A 21,049-nucleotide genomic window follows, 5' to 3' on the forward strand; every position below is an offset into this window, starting at 1 on the left:
CTTTTGTACTGAATGTTTCTTAAAGACCTAAGAAAAAGGCTTTTCTAAAAACCACAGCAAGACAGATGGATGTTAACGACAGATCTGGGTGTTTAGCTAGAGGAGTTAGAAAAATAGCGTAAGGATGAAGTGAGAATGCGAGGCAAGGACATGGAGCAAAGGAGGAAGAAACGAGAGTAAGTCCTCTCTAAGTCTCGGGTGGGATTTTCACAACATAGTGTTTTCCTCAGCACGCACTTCTCTAAATACAGCCTTTATATTACACACTGCAAGGGAAAACCTGCAGCTTGCTGAAGGCTGCAGGAATCACTCCCAGGATAAAACCCAAACACGCTTACTACGCAAATCCTTCGGCCATCAGCAGCAGATGAACGAAGGGCGGTTCAGCGGCGCTGCCCGTACCTCCTCTGCCAGGCTACCGCGGCGGCCGGCACCGCTCACGGGCACCGCGGGCGGGCGGCAGGACGGGACGGGCACCGTCGGGCGGGCGGCGGCCGAGCGCGGGGACAGCGACCGCGCCCCCTCAGCCGCCGGCACCGGCCCACGGCGCCGCCCCACGCAACAGGGCGAGGGGAAGCCCCCGGCCCACTGCGGCCACCCCGGCCCAGCGGGCCCCTCCGGAGCCTGGGCATCGCCTCCCCGCGCCCGGTCCCGGTCCCACAGCCCAGCCGGCGGCGCCCGGGGAGGCCGGTACCGCCGCCCCCTCCTGCCGCTCACCAGCTGCTTGAGGTCCTCCTCGGAGAGCCCGGCGTAGCGGTACCGCTGCTGCTCGAACTCGTACCGCGTTGTCTTCACCACCACCGCCACCCGCGACGGCCGGAACCCGCCGCCCGCCGACCCCAGCCCGCCGCAGCCCCGCCGCCGCGGCGAGCACGGCCCGGCCCCCCCCGCCGCCGCCGCCGCCTCCCGCCCTGCGGCCGCGCAGCGGGCGGCGGGGCTTGGCCCGCGGAGGGCGCGGCGGGCACCGCCGAGCAGCGGCAGCCCCAGCAGGGCGGAGGAAGCTGCCGCCGCCCGCTGGCAGAGCAGCAGGGAACGGCGGGCGGCCGCCCGGCCGGCGAGGCAGAAGTAGCCGTAGAGGAAGCCCCGCGCGGAGGACATGGCCCGGGCTCGCTCGCTCCCCCCACGGGGTGGGAGCCGGCCGGCGGGCGGGCGGAAGGGAGCGGTACGGCGCTGCCCGGCGGCGGCTGCCCCCGCTCTGAGGCACCCTCCGCGCCCCGGCAGCGCTCGGCACACATGGCACGGCCGCGACGCGGCGCCCCGCCCCGTCCCTCCCCTCCCCGCGCGCAGGCGCCGCCTCCACCAATACGGAAGAGGGCCGCGAGACACCCACCGGTCGCGGGGGCGGGGCAGGAGAGGCGGGGAGCGCTCCCCGGCCGGGAGCGCTCCCCGGCCGGGCCCGGCGGCGCCTGCGCATGCGCCTTTCTCCACCAACCGCGCCGGCCCGAGGGAGGAAGGGAAGGCGGAGACAGCGGGTGTCGAGCGCTCGCCCTCCCACGGCTCCGGAGCAGGAGTCGCGCATGCGCCTGGCGCGCGGTCGCTCTCGATTTCATTCGCCCGCCCGCCCCCCCCCGCCTGCTTCCTCGCGGGCTCGGCGGGCGGGACGGGGCTGCAGGCACGTAGGTCTGCGCGCGCGCTCCTGTCGGCGCCGGTCGCCGTGAGCGGCCGGGTGCCCTCAGGCGGGCCGCCCCGGCTCCCCCGCCCCAAAGGGATCCCTTCTGCCGCCTCTCGCTCAGCTTCCTTCTGCCGTGACGGTTTGTAAAATAAAGGCAGTGGTGTCCTTAGCGTTATCTGGTGGAGACGGGAGTTGGTGCTGAGCGGACTGTGGAAATCCCGAGCTGGACCTCGGTGAGGTGCCTCTCCGGGGAGCTGGCTTTGCTTCCTTGTTAAGCTTGTCTGAGGAAAAGGACGTTGGGAGTTAAAAAAACACGACAGGGTCTGTGTTTTAAAAGGTCTACGTGCTGCATTTTGTGAGGACCTGATGAGAACTGTAGTTCTGCGAAGTCCATCTCTTATGAGTATTCTGGTCTTCATGTCTGAGGAAGCACAGAAAAAAACAACATGGTGTGCAGCAGCGGGCTCGGGCAAAGACCTGTGCAGCAGCGCTAGGAGTGTGTTTTGCAAGTCCGGTAAAAAAAAAAAAAAAGAAAGAATCGATCCAGAGTTACTTTGTAATATTGTAAGCAAGCTATCTGGAAATACTGTGGGGTTTTTACGTTATTATTAACTGCCTTCTCTGGCGTTGACTCACAGCCAGTACTTCTGCACTGACCGCCTCGTTTATGCACGTTTTTCTCATTACTCACCTTGTACCTGTTCTTTCCCTGGGGGAAGTCACGTTGTCTCACTGTGGGGAGGGATTGAAGCAGCAGCTTTTACCTGTCAGTGCAGCACCCTTCTACAGTGCTTTGCTGCGAGAGTCTTAGAAAATGAGAGTAGCTAAAGCCATTCAGCCCTTCCCTGCTCTTGTGTAACAATACAAAAGCTCCAGCCAGTTTTAACTGACGGGTAGGAGGATTTTTTATCTGCTGATTAGCTTAGCCTTGAAGGAAAATAACCACAACCCAGGTTACCAAGAGAGTAATTAAACATAACTAATTCCCTTGCTAACCAGAAAATGCCTCATTCTGTGTAACTATTAACTTTTGGATTGTACAAAGCAGTAGGTAATACAAGATCCTGGAGACCGAAAGGATTTAAGAGATTTTGAAAATTTACAGCTGTGGTCTGTATGGTATCTATTTTATAACTTATTTGACCATTAAGCTGCTCCTCTAGGATTCTGTGCTTTGTGTATTATCTATTTATACTGAACTGTTTTGATCTTTGAAAAACAAATCAGCTTCAACCACTGAAGCAAGCTTGAATGTGGAACAATATTTTACTCTGAGGCCATGCAATTATCATGTTACAGTCTTGTGAATTAATGGCTAAAGCAAGCATTATAAGTATAAAATATGAAATATGTATTTTAAAATGTAAATTCAAACCAGTAGATGATATCTTAATGTTCTGGAAGAAGAGCCGAGGCATGGAGCATGAAGTGATTCATCCAGGGTTCCCAGAACGAAGTCTCTGACAGACTAGCTGGAGGTTACTCGGAGCCTCTGACACATGATTGTCTATGTGGAAAAAGGCTTAAACTTTCAGTAACACATAAAAGAGAGTTTGTGGAATGTTACTTATACTTTGCATTTTACTTTGTAAGTGCACCTACTTACAAAATGTTCAATAGACACTACTTAACCTCTCCTTTACTTAACCTTTTGATTTGAACATACACCTGGTACACAGGAACAAGGCACAGGTATCTGTCAAATGACACTTATTTTGAGATGTATGTCACAAACTGTGAATATGACGTGTCTTCTTGTCCCATCTTCAGTGACTTCAGGGCTATATACCCAGTGCATTAAGGGACAGATTTGTTCATACGGAATTAAATTAATAAGCACAGGCATTTTAGTCTGGTATTCTTAGAGGATATGAGTATGGAGCAGGGGTGAATTCCCACTGTAATAACTTTTTAAACCCTTGACTGAGCACAACCAGATTTGTTTTGGGCACAGAGTACTAAACAATTCCTCCTGGAAATTGACACCTCAATTCTTCCTGCGGTATGGAAAATGCTGCAGCGTAATGCCCATCTTAGACACCAAGGAGTTATAATACATGAAGTAAATTTCAAGACACGCATCCATAGAAAACCAGGCATCCTTAGCTCTACATTCTTCAAGTTATGTAGTGAACTTAAAAAAAAAAGAAAAAAAACAACCTGTGTAATAAAATAGTCTATTCTGTGTTACAAAACAATGTAACTGGAAAAATTTCTATGTAAAAACTGAATTATTCCTAAGTCATTACACTAGCAGCAAAACTGGCAATGCATGACTGTACCATCAGTTTTACATAAGAAGGTCTCCAAATGTAGCTTTTTTTCATCCAAAAGAATGTACATATTGCTTCTAGTGCAGTTACAATCTAGGACAACTGTTCATTTCTGCTCCTTATTGAGATCTGAGTAGTGCATTCTTGTGATCATTTAATTAATAACTAGTTATATAATTAACTATCCCAATCATTTACATTCTCTAGACTTTCTTTATAAACCTCTAAGTACTACTGGTACTTGAAAATGATAGTGCTATCTTTGTGTTGAAAACAGTAATGCTATCAGTGTTAGTTGCATTCACAGATGAGGTAAACAGACCATCACGGTAACATTTCACAAAACTGAGTCCGCAGATTCTGAGCCCTGCTGACCACAGCTGTTAATTGATTATTCAGAGGAAAACTCCAGACTAATGCTTGGAGAACACCTCACCCATGTAACATGCTTAAAAAGCAGCAAGATGAACACACTAGCAGGTGTAGTCTGATTGAATTTCTGATCCCAGATTCTACCTGTGTGTGCGTGCATTTTGCTTGCAATATATGTACCCTCATCAGGAAATTCCATCCGAACATGAGGAAAAACTTCTTTACTTTGAGGGTGGCAGAGGACTGGCACAGGCTGCCCAAAGAGGCTGTGGACTCTCCTTCACTGGAGATATTCAAAACCCACCTGGATGCATTGCTGTCCAACCTGCTCTAGGTGAACCTGCTTTGGCAGGGGCATTGGACTAGATTATCTCTGAAGGTCTCTTCCAACCCCTGCCATTCTGTGATTACATAGTTGGGTGATATAAGTCACTTAAATTCCAAAATAGAGAATGATTCAGAAAAAGCCAAATAAATGCAGTTATTCTTCTGAATGCAAATTATTGAATTTTTTTCATATAAAGCCAACACACTTTCATTAGAACATGTTTTAATTAACAGAAATTTACTTTTCTACTTTTCTTCCCAATCTTTGTTTATGCAAAGCAAACTACACCATCCCTGAAGTTGACTTATACAACTGACTTCAACATTTCAGAAGCAATTTGAATATGCACAAACAGCTGCAGACACATTGTTTTATAGGAATAAGTTTAGTGTTTGTGAAAGACAGCTTGAATTTGAACTCCACTTTTTAGACAGACAACTGCTGTAGAACAGGCAATGTATGCCAGCATGCCCCAGTGGTAGGCCCTCTAAAACCACCTAGGGAAAAGAGGATGCTCTTTCCCTCCCTGCCCGTGTTGTACAGGCTGTCAGTAGCACTGAAAGCAGTATCAAATTTGCTAAAGGTTTTCCTGGTATTCATTCATTCAGTAGAGACTTAACTTCATACAGTTTGCCTAAACTAATTCAGAGGTCACTAAAGATCGTGGCATAAAAACCTGAGTGACAAGATTTAGGAAGGGATATGAACAATTCCAGAACATAAAATAAGCCATTTAGGCTATCCCCTTCAAGTAGATTTTGCCAGAAACTCATCGTCTTAGTGGCAGATATCTGCATATGCATCCTTATATTAGGAATTGTTAGTTTTCCCTCCTTTTTGAAAATTAGTACTGCACCAATATATGAGCTTCCAGCTCTGCATCCCTTATGTATTTAAATTAATCACTGGGATTTATTAGAAATAAATAAATAAATAACATTCATCTGGAATAAAACATAGAAGAACAGGTTGCTCCACAAACAGCAAAATTAGTGATATCTAGTTGCACATGGATTTGGGTCACAACCCTACACCCCTCTTCAGGCCACAGTAGTCCCAGGTATCCGTCCTTCCATGGTTTTCCTTTCTCCTCCCTCCCAGCAAATGTTGCAGTGTGTTCTGCAGCAGGAATGCACCACTCAGCCCCACAAACCTCACAGAAAATACCAAGCTTACCCTGAAACTTCTTCCTCAAAGAATACTTTCCTCTGAGTTCTGTCACTCAACAACTGCCAATTTTCATGAAGAACTTCGAGCTTTTCATTAAGTCTTTGAGCTTTCTACCTCCTATCCAATTATTCTTAAACTGAACAATGGGCTTGAAGTGGGTCTGACAGATAGATAGATGGAGTACACAACAGTTTAAATCTTGATTCCTAAGAGTTTAAATCTTGTTTCCTTAGGAAAACAGGCTTGAAATTCTGCAGCATGGAAAGGAACTGTCTACAGGAAGCTCTGTGACACAATATAAAGCAACTAGGTTAGACAGAAATTAAAGCAGTAAGAAAATTGTTTATTGTTGAGGCAAAGAAATTGTTGCTCCAACTCCAACTGTCATAAAATGACAAACTTTACATTTTTAAAACCAGCTTAATATATTAAATATTAGCATACCTTCAGTCTTGAGAAACAATGCATTTTAGTGCAATGAAACTAAATAGAATAAATAATTAGGATCTCAAGAGTAAAAGGTCATACCATAAATATGTCTGCACATATATGTATTTATGTCCTCTATTACCACAGTATCCCAACTCTTCAAAATAGTTAAACAACTCTTTTCCTCCTCAGCTTTCAGGAGAGGTAGCTTCATGTTTAAGAGTGTGTGTGCTGGCATAAGCGTGTGTGTTTGTGTATATACTTTTGTATATATGTAACAATCTTGGGAAGAGGCAGATCAAAAGAGAGTTTGTTTATTTGTGAAAGATCATAAGCCTTGTTCCTTATGCTGTGGGAGCAAATGACAAAGTTGAAGTCCTGTGTCTGCAAAAGTTGTTGTGCCTCCCTTAGAACACTCCTTCATTTGCCAAGGATTTTACAGCTGTAGTAGAATTTAGAGGGATATCGTGACACTTGGGTGCTTAAATCCTGTTTCACAGAAGGCTTTGATTATCAGGACAGACTTTGAAATCAAACTCTGCATTCAGTGCATAGCCAGTTGAACTCCAGGGCAAAGTTATCACCATGACCTGTTGCTAAATACATAGGGCTGCTGTGTTTTACAACTGCTGAAGTTTTTATAACATGGAGCTTTGTTCTTGAGCGTGAGTTGCAGCAATGAAATATGAAGGTCGGTGGTGCAAATATTGTTGTAGTCAGGAGTGAGGCTGATAGAAAAGGACACAATGTACAGCTAGTTATGGAAAGAACATTTTTGTTATTGGCAGATTGAAGAGTCCAAGGGAATCCCCCATGCTTCACTATTTGACACAGATGCTCTGTGGTGAAGCCCTTCCCCCCCCCCCCCCCCCCTTTCCTGAAGGCAAAAATCCAGTCCCACTGGATGCTAAATCAATGCCAGACAAGTGCTAATTTTGGCAAGCTATTTAGGATTCAGCATAACCCACATGCTAGTTTAGATTCACGTGGATGCTAATGTTGACAGAGCACTGAGAATTCGGGAAGAACCTGGTATCCCTCCAATTTCATACATACGTTCAGATAGGAAAATGAAATTGTAATTTGACTCTTCACATGTGATGCTGCTTTAAAGATTGAGAAATCATTACAATTAGTTTCATTAAAAGGATTTCAGATATTTCAGAACATTGTTTCAGCTCTGAGGATGACAATGAAACCATATTTGGTAACCAACAATATACAAAGCAGCAGAGAGTTGCAGCAGAATGATTACAGGCATATTTTCTTTATCTTTTGACAGAATGAATGGAAAACAGAACATAAATGGTGTCTGTACTGTGCATGGGCTTATGAACGATCTGGTAAGTCTTCATTCACAGGTGTCATTAGAATTGATTTTTCTAACTCATGAGAATGGTTAGGTAGAAGGCAGAAGTTTGTGGAAATCACTTTTACAGAGTGACTGGATCTTTGTCACTGTTGGGATTTTTGCATATATTAGGATGTGTAACATACATCTATACAACATACATGTGTAACATCTATTTCAAGGAATGGTGTTGTTTAGGGATAGCTACCTGAAGTAATCTCAGATAATCTCATGCTTTTAAGAGAAATTTTTATGCAGATAGCCAGTTGCACTGTTCATGCATTTATCTGTGTGCATCAAATGGGCAATTAACAGTACAAGTGCTTGTTTTGTGCAACTGAAAAGGTGTTCATGAGTCCAAGCAGATACACTTTTAGATCTTAAAGCTCATATGCTCTCTAGAATTGGCTTGCAGATCTTCATAATGGGTTCTCTTGGTGCTTACGGCTGTGAAGGCTGATAGTGATTCTTTGCCCTTTAACAAAATTCTACAACCAGTATACAACTCCAGATATTTTCAAAACAAACAGAAAAAAAAAATTGTTATCAAGGCTGGTTTCTGTAGGCCTTGGTCATGCTTAACTGCCCCTCCCAATTCTACTTACAAACAGATAGCTGAACGCTAACACAGAATTTTAAATAAATGTTTTCAGTGAAGCCCAATTTAAAGCTTTCCAAATGTATCTTTTAAATAACAGATGAAAAGTAACAAATACCTCTTCATGTATATTATTAGTTCATGGTTATGTGGTTTCATCCATCAATATGATGAATAAACATTCCCTATAAAATTCCTTACTTTAATAATGCATCTAAATATAATTCTAAAATCTGAAGCCTTTGGAACACTTCTTGAATATTGGAAGCCATTGTATCATTCCTATCTCAGTGCAAAGCAGGCTGACTGGAATCCTCAAAAGTGCATCTCAAGTTATTTCTCAGTGTATTAAACTTAAGCTGTCCCTAAAATTAATCTTTGCTTACAAGTCATAAAGCAAAATGCATCTGATTTCCTCCCTCCAGGGACTGATGAGTCAGCTTAGACACTTTCGGAAGATGAGTTCCAGCCATGCTGTTTCAACCTCTGGTAGGTGTCATGAGCAGACTACAGACTGCCTGTGGTTCCACCTAGAATGATCTGAAAAAGAATTTTTAAAAATCTTGCTTATTTGAGTGTATTCATGTTTTGAAACAATCTGGCATTTCATAATACCAAAGCAGTAGGTTAAAGTCTGGATATGATCAGTTCCTGGTTAAGGTAAATATCTAACTAGATAACACAGGATTATTCACAAATATTTGAGCATGTGAGTAGTGAATGAAGCCTGTGACCCCCCCATGTCAACAAAGACAAGCACGTAACCCTAAGGATTCAGATGTCTAGATAGGACAATGTGTCTGCAAATCGTCCCACTCTGTAAAGGGAACACTGTTTTAACACTTCATAATAGATGCTTAGTAAACTGAGAAATCCAACATATCTTCAAATAACTCATTGGTCATGATAAAGTACCCAGGGGTGGTTTTGGTGTGTAATCTCTATGACTATGAGTAATCTGCAAAAAGTAGATATAGCTGACTAACGGCAGACACAATATCACTATCTCAGTATCTGCTTTAAAATTGCTGCTACCATCTGGCAATCATTAAATACTTAATAAAAGTTTTAAACTTCTTGCAGGTGAAATGAAAGGCCTTGAGTTTGTCAGAATATTAGATCTGATTTTGCCCCCTTTCTTTCCTGATATGTCAGCATTTAAAGTCAATCAGAGACTTGTCTTTTATTCTCTGCTTTAGATGTTACTGGTATCTGCTGCAAAGAATACAGAAACTTGGAGTCCAACAAAGAAGTTAAACTTTACCTCAGTTTTAATCACTATTGGGTAGGTGAGCACGTTATATTTATGATTTAGAATCCTTAACAACTGGCAAGAATTTACATTAAATTGACAATAAACATCAAACAAAGCAGTTTTTCAGGAGTTCCTATGGTGTTGCTGAACAGTAGTTCCTTTAAGACCTTAAAAATAAAAAAAGCTCTTGTAACATTTTAAATTTTGATAAACACCAGCAGATGACAGATTCCTAATGAGGCCCATATTGGAAGTACCTGTATAGTGGACTAGAAAACGTGTCTAAAATAAAACAAAGTTTGCACTTCTGTGATATGATACTGTCCAGTTCTCAACACCAGTAGCTTCCAAAATCCATGCAATCCTTGGTGGACCCATATAGGACACACTATGTCTTCACACACTATGGTTCTCTCTTAAGACCTATCACTATGTATGGAGAGACTTCTTGGGACTTACCTAGTCCTAGACTCCAGGGTCTTTGAATTCACCCTAATAGCTTCTAAAAGAAAATTCCATGCCAGGAAAGAGAGAACACCTCAATCAAAAGAGAAGCTCCCTCTATCAGGATGAAGTTAGGAGATTTAAAAGAGTGATTGGTGAGGTGCAGTCTAAGAAGTAATGCATAAAACATTCCTTGCCTAAAGATACTGTTTTTCTTGTCCCTCACATGTACTTTTCCAGCTTCTCTGTTCCCCCTCAGAGATAAAAATAAAAAAATTCCTGCAAAATCAGAAAAGGGAAAAGGATGGAAATTATAGGAACAGTCTTACCCCCATACTATTCTACTACTATGACTTGACATTTCATACCCCCTGTGAAAGAAATGCCTTATGCCTCTAAGGAATAACAGTTCTTTCTAAATACTAATGGGGTTACAACACTTTAAAGACCTTCTGCTATTTCTGATGACCACGATGGAAACAGCACCTGTTTCTAAATGTAAACAAAATGCATTCTTTTGCAGCAAGGACAGAATCTCCTTATGGCTATTAAGCAAACATGGAAAAATCTCTTAGAAGTGTCAGAAGCAAGGAGAAACATTTTCAGAGACATCTTAGTCAGTTATGTGTCTAAGTAGTGACTTCAGATCACCTGCTACGAATGGCAAGCTTAGGTGTTGGGGCTCTACACATCCATGTTCTGGCAGGATGATTTTTTGAGCCTGAAATAGGTACCTTGTTTGATTGTGCCATCAGTGGAAGGAGAGGGGCACCCTGCAAGAGCTTCACAGTGTCTACATTAGAGAACTGTCTGTCCAATAACTACACATGGAATTTATGCGTATTAGCAGCGCAACTCAGTACTCCCATGTGCTGAATTTGTAACTGCCTGTAATCAAAGTGCTTAAAAAACAGGAGTCAGAAGACTTTGTCTGCACAGACACCTAACACGGGTGTGCCAACATATAGGGAAGTCCCAAATTGATGGTTGAGATTGATTAGAAAAGCAGGAGGATGTAGTGGCAACAGCTTGTCATTATGCTACTCCTTGCAGAACACGCCCAGACAGACCTATAAGGTGCTGGGTCCTCTTTATCCACAGGGGTCAGGTACAACTTGTTGCCAACCAGTAGACCATGCTCCCTTACTAGGCTATCCTATATGCCTGGCTAAGGGTAATTTGCTCTTCTGTTTGGTGAAGCAGGTCTACCACACAGCAAAGAATGTAAGGTTTACAAGTCCAAGGAGAGGAAAAACAAAAGGGGAGAGTCATGCAACTGTCTGAGGCCAGTGGCATTTCCCTCAGAAGAGAGCGTTCTTGGTCCGATCATTCACACATTGCCATATTAGCATTTTTCATTGTTTTATTTGTTAAATTATTTAGTGAGAAAATTTTTCTTATGTGTAATAAAGAATGCTGCTGATCTTTCCCCAGCTAGATACTGCAAAGACAACTGGAGGCAAATGTAGTTACAATACTTGGCAGAGAAATGAATTAGCAATGAAAGAAATGGAAGAAGAGATTTGCTTGACTTTGGTCAGCCTAGAAGTTTGCTGTCTAGTCTAACCTCATCTCCTCAGATCACTTTGTAGTCAGTGGGAAAAGGTCAATACTTCCCAGAGAGATACTGATCTCATCACTCTCAAAGTCTGTTTAAAGATGAATTGTTCTCTTTCCCTCCACTTAGATTTACAGAGTAATTTGTTGGTAAAAATATCCAAGCTGTAACTGGTGAAATATGATCTGATAAAAATATCAGGTACAGCAACTTATTCTTTATGGACTTTATGAAATTAGTATCTCTACTTGAAAGTAAAGCAATTCAATTAAAAGTTTTTAAAAAAATGGAATAAATGACTATACTGAATTTGTAAAATGGAAGAAATATCTCTACCACCTTAAACACTGTCCTTATACAGCATTAACATCCTGTGGATGTTATAGTGAAGAATTCTGTGTAAAAATTTCTTACAAAAATGTGTTGGAAACATACAGAATCACTTTAATGTTCATAATGCGTCACTTACTTTGTATATCATATTTGCTTTCTTCTTCAGTCTCTAGCACTAAAGATAATTCTCATCTATTTTTTCATGTCTTTAACAGTATCATGAAATATATAGCATAATCTAGGGAACTGTGTTAGTTCAGTTTAACAAGAAGGAAATTGTCTATATTAAGAAAAGAACTATTGTTTTCTTTGAGACAAAGCAGGTAGAATGGAATGAAATAAAATGCAGACATACTTTCTAATTATATTTCTTGTAATGAAACAGTCACCGAGAACTTAACTTTTATAGTAGTGTTAAGGAGAGGTAATCTCTGAAACAGTTACAACAATAAAAATAACACGACTTATTCATGCACGTCCTTCAATGAAAATGAAAGCATGAAAATGAAAGCTTTACACAAATGCTCTTAAATACGCAGGATATGATCTCTTGCATCCAAATGGACGTTTCTATGCTGATGTTTAAAACTGACCTCGCCCCATTCAAAACCCATGAGGCATATTTTTCTTCCTGGTTTGGAAATGGGAGTTCCAGGGACAGGCATGTGTAAGATGTGAATGTCTGCATGTGAAGTGGGACTTGGATACCAGTAACTGAAGTCTAAGCAAAATTAAACCCTCAGGACTCTCAGAATAATAGAAGAGATTAAGATAAGTAGGACATGCTAGAAGTCATCTAAAAAGCACTTGAAAGGGATTGTTAGAACTGCTGTTAGTAACTGGACATAAAAGAAAGATGCTTAAACCGAAAGGTTAAGAAAAAACAGCACCTGACACTCATATCTCAGAATCTGTTTGCTGGCTGCCATCTGAATATTTGTATCACAAGTCTCTGCAAATCAAAATAAATATTTAATTTGTAAATCTGTGCTCCTACACTGCTTTGACATTCCCCTTCCTGTCTTTCCCCAGCCCTCCCTCCCCCCCCCCCCCCCAAGAACAAAGAGTTCTTATCAGCAATAGTTCTGGAAAGGAATCAAGCTCCATCCAGAGTATTCAAGTTACCAGAAACTCTCTGTGAAGTCAATAGAGACTATTTAGGAATTACAGAGGGAATGTTTGATTATCTGGGAGCAATCTAGGGAGTTCTCAGAGCTAACAATTTTCCCATTTCCTAAACAGAAAAAAGGTATTTGTGAGAAAATGTTGTATAAGAACATCATGCTTTGTTTAGAGCACTGAATGCTACTGAAATGTAGTTAAACAACAATTAATAATGGAAACAAGCACTGTAAACTGCAATCTATTTGCCCAAAGGGGAAAAAAGACTTGTTTCCTTAAGCAAACCGTCACTCATAGCTGTTACTCCTACATGACTTGATTTTTGTTGAATAGTTGTTAAAAGGAAGATTTTATAATATAAGGACAGTACATTACTCAGTTGAAGAAGGAAACTAATGCTATGAGCAACAACTCAAACATGTCTGCTGTAGTCCTATTAGAAAACAACATAATTACCAGGTTCTGTACCCACTGTAGCAGTTTGCCACAAGCAAGTGAATTTGCCCCAGAAATGTGACTTGTGTTTTGCTAAGATAGAAGAGCTTTGAAGTCCGACAGCTGTTTCTGCCTTGCTTTCTCAGTAGAATTAAGTCAGCAGCTTGCCCCTTATATCTTGTTTTAGTTGCATGCTTCACTTTCAGGAGCCTACATTTTTGTTATGTTGAAGAAAGCTGGCAGAAATGATGTGTAAATCTTGACCTGCAAATTTCCTAGTGAAGTAGTTGTTACAGCTGATCAAGAATTGGTGTTTTTAGTGAAGTTACCCACTACGTAATAAATATCTTAGTAAACACATTATGCTTGAAGACATTAGTAACTACCTAACCACTGATGTGAATGGTATCAACTTTCACTTACTCATGCAACAACTAGTATCTCAATCCCTCTAGTCATTTCTACTTAAATATACTGAAGAAAGCTTTAGGTAAAGCCTGACAATATTGAAATTTCTTATGTCAAAAGATTCTTACGTCAAAATTTCTTCTGTCAAAAGAGTGTTCCACTGCTACAAAGACGTGTAGATACTACATCTGGCAAAACTTTGTATTTTAAGAGTTGTAAGTCAAAATACTAAAAGGAATTACCTTCTTCTACCTGAAAAGGGCTATATATAGCAGATGGAAGTTATAGTCAGCATGAAAAGAAAAAAAATAAAAGGTACTATATTCAGTGCCTACAAGAAAATACCCTGAAAGGTTTACAGCATTCCCAGGAAAATTTCTGCTTACCAGATCCACTGGTGCTCACTTGAGTTATTTTTCCATCATCTTCATCATCGCTATCACAGTTTAATGGCCAAAAAGTTATTTCTGACTCTGTGTCTACTTGATTAGCATCTGGCTCTTGCTCAGCAAAGCTTCGCAATGCCACAAGGCGGTGATGTATTGCTGCATACAGGTATCCAGTGTCTTTTGAGCTTGCCTGCAGAACATAAAATGCATACAGTCCAAACTGAGAAAAATCTCTATTTTTCACAGAGAATCTCACTGAGAAATTTTCAAAAGTAATGGAAAAGCTGTATTTTGTCCTTCTTAATAAAAAAAATCCATTTAAGATTCACACTTAATAATTAATTTCAGAAAATAAATTTAAATACAAATAATGTCAAGTTTTTTGAAGTAATTTGAGTTTTCTAATACGTAGCTGTTGCTTATTTTCTCTGTAGTTACAAGAAATACAAGCTAAAAAATTATTTCTCCTGAAGAATGGCTCGCTTTGTACTAAGTACTTGATATTCCAGACAATTCCTGAATATGACTCTAAAAGTAATAAAGCACTGAAATGTTAATATATGTATTGCGTTTTGGTTTACAGAATAAATAAGAATTTTAAAACATAACTAGAAAAATTAATTGTTATTATAAAATGTAAAGATACTATGAATTCTACTGCTACTGTAGAACAGAAGATGAGCATCATCAAGAAGGGTATTGAGAACTAGACATGGCAGCATTTTGCCAGTACATAAAACCTTCAAGCAGCCATGTCCTGAGCACTGTGGTCTGTTCTGGTCACCACATAAAATAGATAGCAAAGGAAACGGTAAGGATCCATGGCCTCACATGCCTAATACAACACTTAAGGACGATGGAGGTCAATGAGGTCAACAGACCATACAATGTGGCCATACTTGCTTGTGCTTCCTAACAGCACTGCATTTGGGCATTGCCAGAAGTGCCAGTTGAGTACTTATTTTGTTCTTATGACACAAATCATCCACCAGAGGGTAAATGAATGTGGAGTAATTTCTATCTGTATCACTTGGCAACAGAAGAAATATTTCTTATTTGGATTGGAATGGCACATTTCAGTGTGTACAGGTGGAAAAGCTATGTGAATTAGGAAATAGCAGCAGATCAGGGTTGCCTTCTGTAGTACCCAGACTTGCAGCAGCAAACAATTCTCTCCCTACAGTCAGACAAAGAAGAAAGCAATTCACAGTTGTTCAGATGCCTCAACTACAAATGGAAGTCTCAGTGGACAAATCTGAGCTCTCAAGATAATGCAACTTTTCACAAAACATAGGGTCATAAATATGAAAAAAGCAGCTATTCAGTCCTATCATTTCTGTCTGTAGTTTTCTACTTATTCATTCAAAAGCCAGAGCTCCTCTGTCACTTTAATGTGAACTCCAGCTTCTGCCAAGAGGGGTGGACTCACCTCCATGCATCCTCTGACTCTTCATTCCTACCTCTCCATTGGGCCAGTACCACCATTAGGGCAGTCACAGGTGAACAAAATCAAGCTAAAAAAACTAATTTGGCAAAAATGAACAAAACCACACAGATTAGTTCTCTGATCTGCCTCACTTATAGCTAATTTCAATGCCACCAAAAGCGAGGAGGGAGAAACAAGCATGGGGGTAGAGGGCAGGGTCAGCCCTTTGTGCAAACCTGGGTGAGTACTACAGGACCAACTTAATGGAGTCTTGTGGACTGCCTCCTTTGTACTCACCATCACATGACTCTTTTCCCTCACTCATGAGAAGTCCTTTGGATAATATCAGTGAACCAAATGTATCAATCATTCATGTGACACAGGAAAAACAATTTTAAATGGCAGATAAAAATATCTGCTGGTGCCTTGGAGGAGTGGGCATCACTGACTACTAGACCAGCCTGATTTACCTGCCAAGGCTTTGGTGATGCCTGCTGGGTGTCTCACGCATTGACCAATTTGCCTTCCACACTCGAGTCCCCGTGTTAGTTTGGATAGATACCAGCTATAGGGATGGATACGAGCCACTTCAGTGACGACTGCAGAAGCAGCTTCCTGCAACCCTTGCCACATGCATACAGCTATCTTGGTTTCCTAATCCATGTCTTTTTTACTCTCCACAAGTGCGAGGACACAATTTCAGGAATGTTTACATCTATATATGCTAGAAAAACTACAGCACGTGTGGAAATCTAGGACATTTCTAATTCTCAAATGCAGACCAGCTGTGCAGCACAGCCATAGTTAAGTCAATCACTGTTTGGAAAGTGACAGACTTACAATGCTTGCATATACAGTGCACGTTTCTTTGCTTGTGGATGATATGTGACACTTCCTGGAAGTGGTGATTTATTTTTCTTGCTGGGGAGGCTGAACCCTTCCCAGAAAGGTCTACTGGGGAAACCAGAGCCATCCTTAAACTCACGTGGATGCTCTCACTTCCCAGCCTAGGAAATATGTGCTATTTATTTGCAAATAAGTCCACCATTTTTCTACCCACAACTTCTCAGCCCTTGCTAGAGAAAACCAGGATTCCCAAGACTATTGTCTTACCTAAGGTGACAAATCTATGTTCTCCTCAACTGAGAAATGGAGGTCCTACACTGGATGGATTATTGCAAGCACTGTGTTGACAACCATGGCAGAAAGCTGCTGCTTTGTACCAACGTAACTTATGAATATGCAACCACCTGTGCAGAAATTCTTACAATGTTGCTACCGTAAGAAAGAGTAATTGCTGCATATGACTCTGGGATGATATCCATTCTATCAGTGTAATAAGAAACAACCTGGAAATGTCTCCTAAGGCTGTATCCCATCTTCACACCTTTTTTTTTTAAATACCAAGGGATAGCACTTCTAACTAATTTCATAATAAAAGCCATATAACAGCTAAGCTAAGCATAGCCTGACAGGGCAGAAAAGGCCATTTGCTAAAACCAAAGCCTCAGCAACTCTTCAGAATCCTAGATGAAATGGGAATTTGGGTGATTTTTTTTCTCTCACTTACCTGAATTAGAAATACTTGAATGGAGTGATTCTCTTGGTCTGTTGCAGTGAAGCACAGGCTTGTTCTGTTTGATCTTTGTATAACCATTTGATCCCAGAGTCGGGTGTTGAGAATCAGTCTCAAGCTCCCTTGATTTCGCATAACTAAAATAAGAAGGTTAATATGATAAGTCAAGTCATCAGAACCATTTTTACTGCAACATTTTTCTCTACCACTTGTATACAAAACTAATATTTTTATTAATTACTCTTTTTAATATGGTCTAAACCTTACATGGTAAGATTTACTATTTTTATTATGTTTTTAAATACAAAAATATACTCATTTCTTTCAATACATCTGACATCCAATGCAAATAATCTGCTGAAACTGTGCAATACAGTACAAAAAATGACAACAGAGTAAAAACAACATTCCTGAAGTGACTTGAAACGGTGCCCCTGAAAAAGCAGAGTCAACAAAGAGCAAACTGTCAGACTGGTGACTGTGCTAAAGATATGCTGCAGTAGAAATACACAGAACCTAACAACATATGCAAGCGTGAATGTACAACTGTGAGTGAAAAATGCCCAATGCCTCAGTCCGTAACACAACTTTATCAGGCAATGTTAAAAAGATTCTCATCAACTTGACTTAAATGAAACTAGCTACTCAGTTTTAAATGTTCTGAAATAAACTTATTCTGCCCAGAAATAGTACAAGTTATTTAGTGTTTTGTGTATATGCTATTTGGTTATTTAATTCTTACTTAGCCTTGACTGCAACATTCCGTGCTTATTGCTGGAAGTGTCATTAAGCCTCAGTGATCCTCTGCCTCTTTCAATCCAGGTTAAAGAAAGTTTATTAAATACAAAGAGCTTGCAGTTGATCTGAAAGAAAAACACATGATGGAAATTGCCAGCCAATGTTCATTTTATTGATTCTAAAACTTTATGTTTTTAAACCTTTTGATACAGCTTTTAATATATCCATATGCATGTGTACAAAGATAGATACATAGATATATCACCATTATTACATAAAATGAAATGGCTCCTGGATCTGTGATAAACTTTCTGCTAGTCATGGAAAACTTTCAGCATGAATCCCAGTTTACTTTTTCAATTAGTTCATCTTCATTAACTCTTCATCTGTGATATCCACTAACACAGATGAATTTGTTACAAGTATTTTATAATCTTATCCCCTCACTCATTAGAAACATTATGCAGCCCAGTACCATAACTAAGAGACTACTACTCCAAAGACAGTAAAAATTCCATGTTCTGACAAGACAGAAGATTTAATCAATGATAAAATAATGTAACTTTCAATGTTAAGATTTTTAAAATCATATACATCATTGCTGTTTTCTGAGAAAATAACAGTTAGAAGATGAAGAATAGCAAGATATGTCCTGCTGGGCCAGAAAGATAATTGATATTTTAGATGAACTATAAAACTACTTTGACAACACATTGCTTTTTTCCCAAGAAAGTTTTGTCATAAAAAAATATTTACTCAAATCACTTCCAATTTTGAAGTTTTAGTTACTGCTGGTATCCTGTGTAGATGCTTATAAAATACAACTGTAGAATGAAGTACTGAAGCAGTGACTTACTGAAAGGGACTACAAAATAAACAAATATAATATGAAAAATAAAATATCAGCCTACAGAAAAATGTGTTAGCAGAGGCATATCTTAAAAAAGTGAAAATTTAAAATATAAACTGAAGTAATTTTCAGATTGTTGCAATCTGTATTAGACCTGGACATTCTCTTCAACAACAAAACTGCTCACCATCAAAGGCTTTATGAAATACACACCTGCAACACATTTTGTTCTGCTTCTTCTCCAGTTATAACTTCAACTTTATTTAACAGAATTTTCTCCACTGGCTTGGAAATACCAGCAGCTGCTGATTCAATTAGCGTTGCATTCCTCAACAAAGCTGTTCCTGTAGGGGGGAAAAAAAAGGAAATCCCTTCTGTACAGGGAATATTTTCAGGACAAAAAAACTAGCACATAGGATGGCCTCAGTAATCCCTGTGGCATCTGGTATTATTTAGCGTTATTAATAATTTTTTGGCTAAAGTAGTAAATGGAAGAGAAAAAGAAAAAGGCTGGGATACTGCAAAATATCTCACCTTGTTAGTTTAATTTTGAATCGAACATGGCTCTCTGCATTTGCAGAGGTTTGCCCCAAGGGACAACTTGCAGAAACAAGCCCTAAATAATTAGAAGCTGATTTTCCAAATTAAACTGGTCTGTCATATTGCTGTGCAGATTAATAAATAATGAAAGACACATGTCCCATTATTCAGAATTGTAACACATATACAGTGAATATTTGACAGGAATATGAAAGGACAAGATTTGAAAGGAACAATATCATTACAAAATTTTGTATATTTGTATTTGCATAATCTATATATGTGTTCCATAGGATTTTTTTTTTTACTTGTAAGAATGTTCATACAAAATAAGAGGATCCAATACATCCATTAGTAAAGAGGGGTGCAAAATTTGACAAGAGGGATCAAGACAGGAGCCTACTTGGGATTTCCTCACAGCCTAAGTTTAGGTGGCTTGCCTGGTAGAAAAGCTCACACCAGAATCATAGAATCATAGAATTGTTGAGGGTGGAAGGGACCTTTAAGATCATCAAGTCCAACCATTAACCTACCCTGACAAAACCACTTCTATACCACTTCCAAACCATGTCCCCAAGTACCATGTCTACCCTTTTTTTAAACACCTCCAGGGTTGGTGAATCCACCACCTCCCTGGGCAGCCTATTCCAATGTTTGATAACCCTTTCAGTGAAAAAAATTTTCCTAATATCCAATCTAAACCTCACCTGGCATAACTTGAACCCATTTCCTCTTGTCCTATCACTTGTCACCAGGGAGATGTCAGCCCCCACCTCTCTGCAGCCTCCTTTCAGGTAGTTGTAGAGAGTAATAAGGTCTCCCTTCAGCCTCCTCTTCTCCAGGCTAAACAACCCTAGTTCCCTCAGTCGTTCCTCAAAAGACTTGTCCTCCAGACCCCTCACCAGAGTCACAAACAACCCCTGAAATCTGTCTGTATAGAAGTTTCAGTCCTACAATTAGGATACAAATATGGCAAAGTAATTTATATGAGCGTCACAAAATACAAGCAGCCAACAGCTTAAAACTGTAGTTCACAATTGCAGTCCAAAAGGCATTCACAAAGTTAATTACATTTTTTTCAAATAATATATAATAATAATGTGTAATAAATAATAACAATAATAACAACAATAATCTGTAAAACTCTATCCTTTGCTGAGCAACTTAGATAATTCATTCTGAAGTTAGTCCAGTTCTAATGTCATAAAGGAAACTGTAGCTGCTTTCTGAACACAGATTTTGGTACATACTGCAAGTGTACTAGTGACTGGATAACTTGAGAATAGATAAATATTACTGACCACCGCTTATTTGAAATCCTTTAAGATACAGAGAAACATATAATAAAAAAGCTAACTGTATCTGTTTGTGGAGTATGCTTACTTGTTTGTGGGCTGACATGAAAAGATTCTATGTACATGGATGTTATTTCTCCTTTGTATGAATCAGCTTCCTTACATGACACGGGAGGCTTTTCTGGACTCTAGAAAAAAACAGGGCAAATAAGAATTCATATTTAAATAAAATGGCTATGCTACTTCATATCAAACAGAACATAGAATTATTTAATGCATGCCAGGCTGAACATTAGCAATTGTAATACTTTAAGAGGAAAAACTGACTCAGATAATACAATTCCAGTCACTAGTGAAATTAACTTTATAGAATCATAGAATCATAGAATGGTTTAGGCTGGAAAGGACCTTGAAGATCATCAAGTTCCAACCCCCCTGCCATAGGAAGGGACACCTCCCACTAGACCAGGCTGCCCAAGGCCACGTCCAGCCTGGCCTTGAACATGTCCAGGAATGGGGCCTCAACAACCTCTCTGGGCAACCTGTT

General features: G+C 40.5%; 2 protein-coding genes across 2 annotated transcripts in view; both read right to left on the minus strand.

Annotated features, from left to right (window-relative positions):
• Window positions 1-1,098, minus strand: part of NADK2 (NAD kinase 2, mitochondrial) — a gene marked incomplete at both ends in the record, with an annotated part of 34,106 nt that extends 33,008 nt beyond the window's left edge. Inside the window, one exon of the mRNA XM_082497824.1 lies at window positions 718-1,098. Coding sequence (XP_082353950.1) covers window positions 718-1,098 — 381 coding nt within the window. The remainder of the gene's footprint in view (window positions 1-717) is intronic.
• Window positions 1,099-7,062: 5,964 nt separating this feature from the next.
• Window positions 7,063-21,049, minus strand: part of RANBP3L (RAN binding protein 3 like) — a 36,095-nt gene continuing 22,108 nt past the window's right edge. The window contains 7 exon segments of the mRNA XM_082498007.1: window positions 7,063-7,609; window positions 7,611-7,642; window positions 14,075-14,267; window positions 17,074-17,216; window positions 17,822-17,942; window positions 18,881-19,011; window positions 20,591-20,690. Coding sequence (XP_082354133.1) covers window positions 7,514-7,609; window positions 7,611-7,642; window positions 14,075-14,267; window positions 17,074-17,216; window positions 17,822-17,942; window positions 18,881-19,011; window positions 20,591-20,690 — 816 coding nt within the window. The 3' untranslated portion in view covers window positions 7,063-7,513.

The sequence above is a fragment of the Vanellus vanellus genome (genome assembly GCF_965231255.1).
Source record: "Vanellus vanellus genome assembly, chromosome: Z".
In the NCBI taxonomy this organism is placed as follows: domain Eukaryota; kingdom Metazoa; phylum Chordata; class Aves; order Charadriiformes; family Charadriidae; genus Vanellus; species Vanellus vanellus.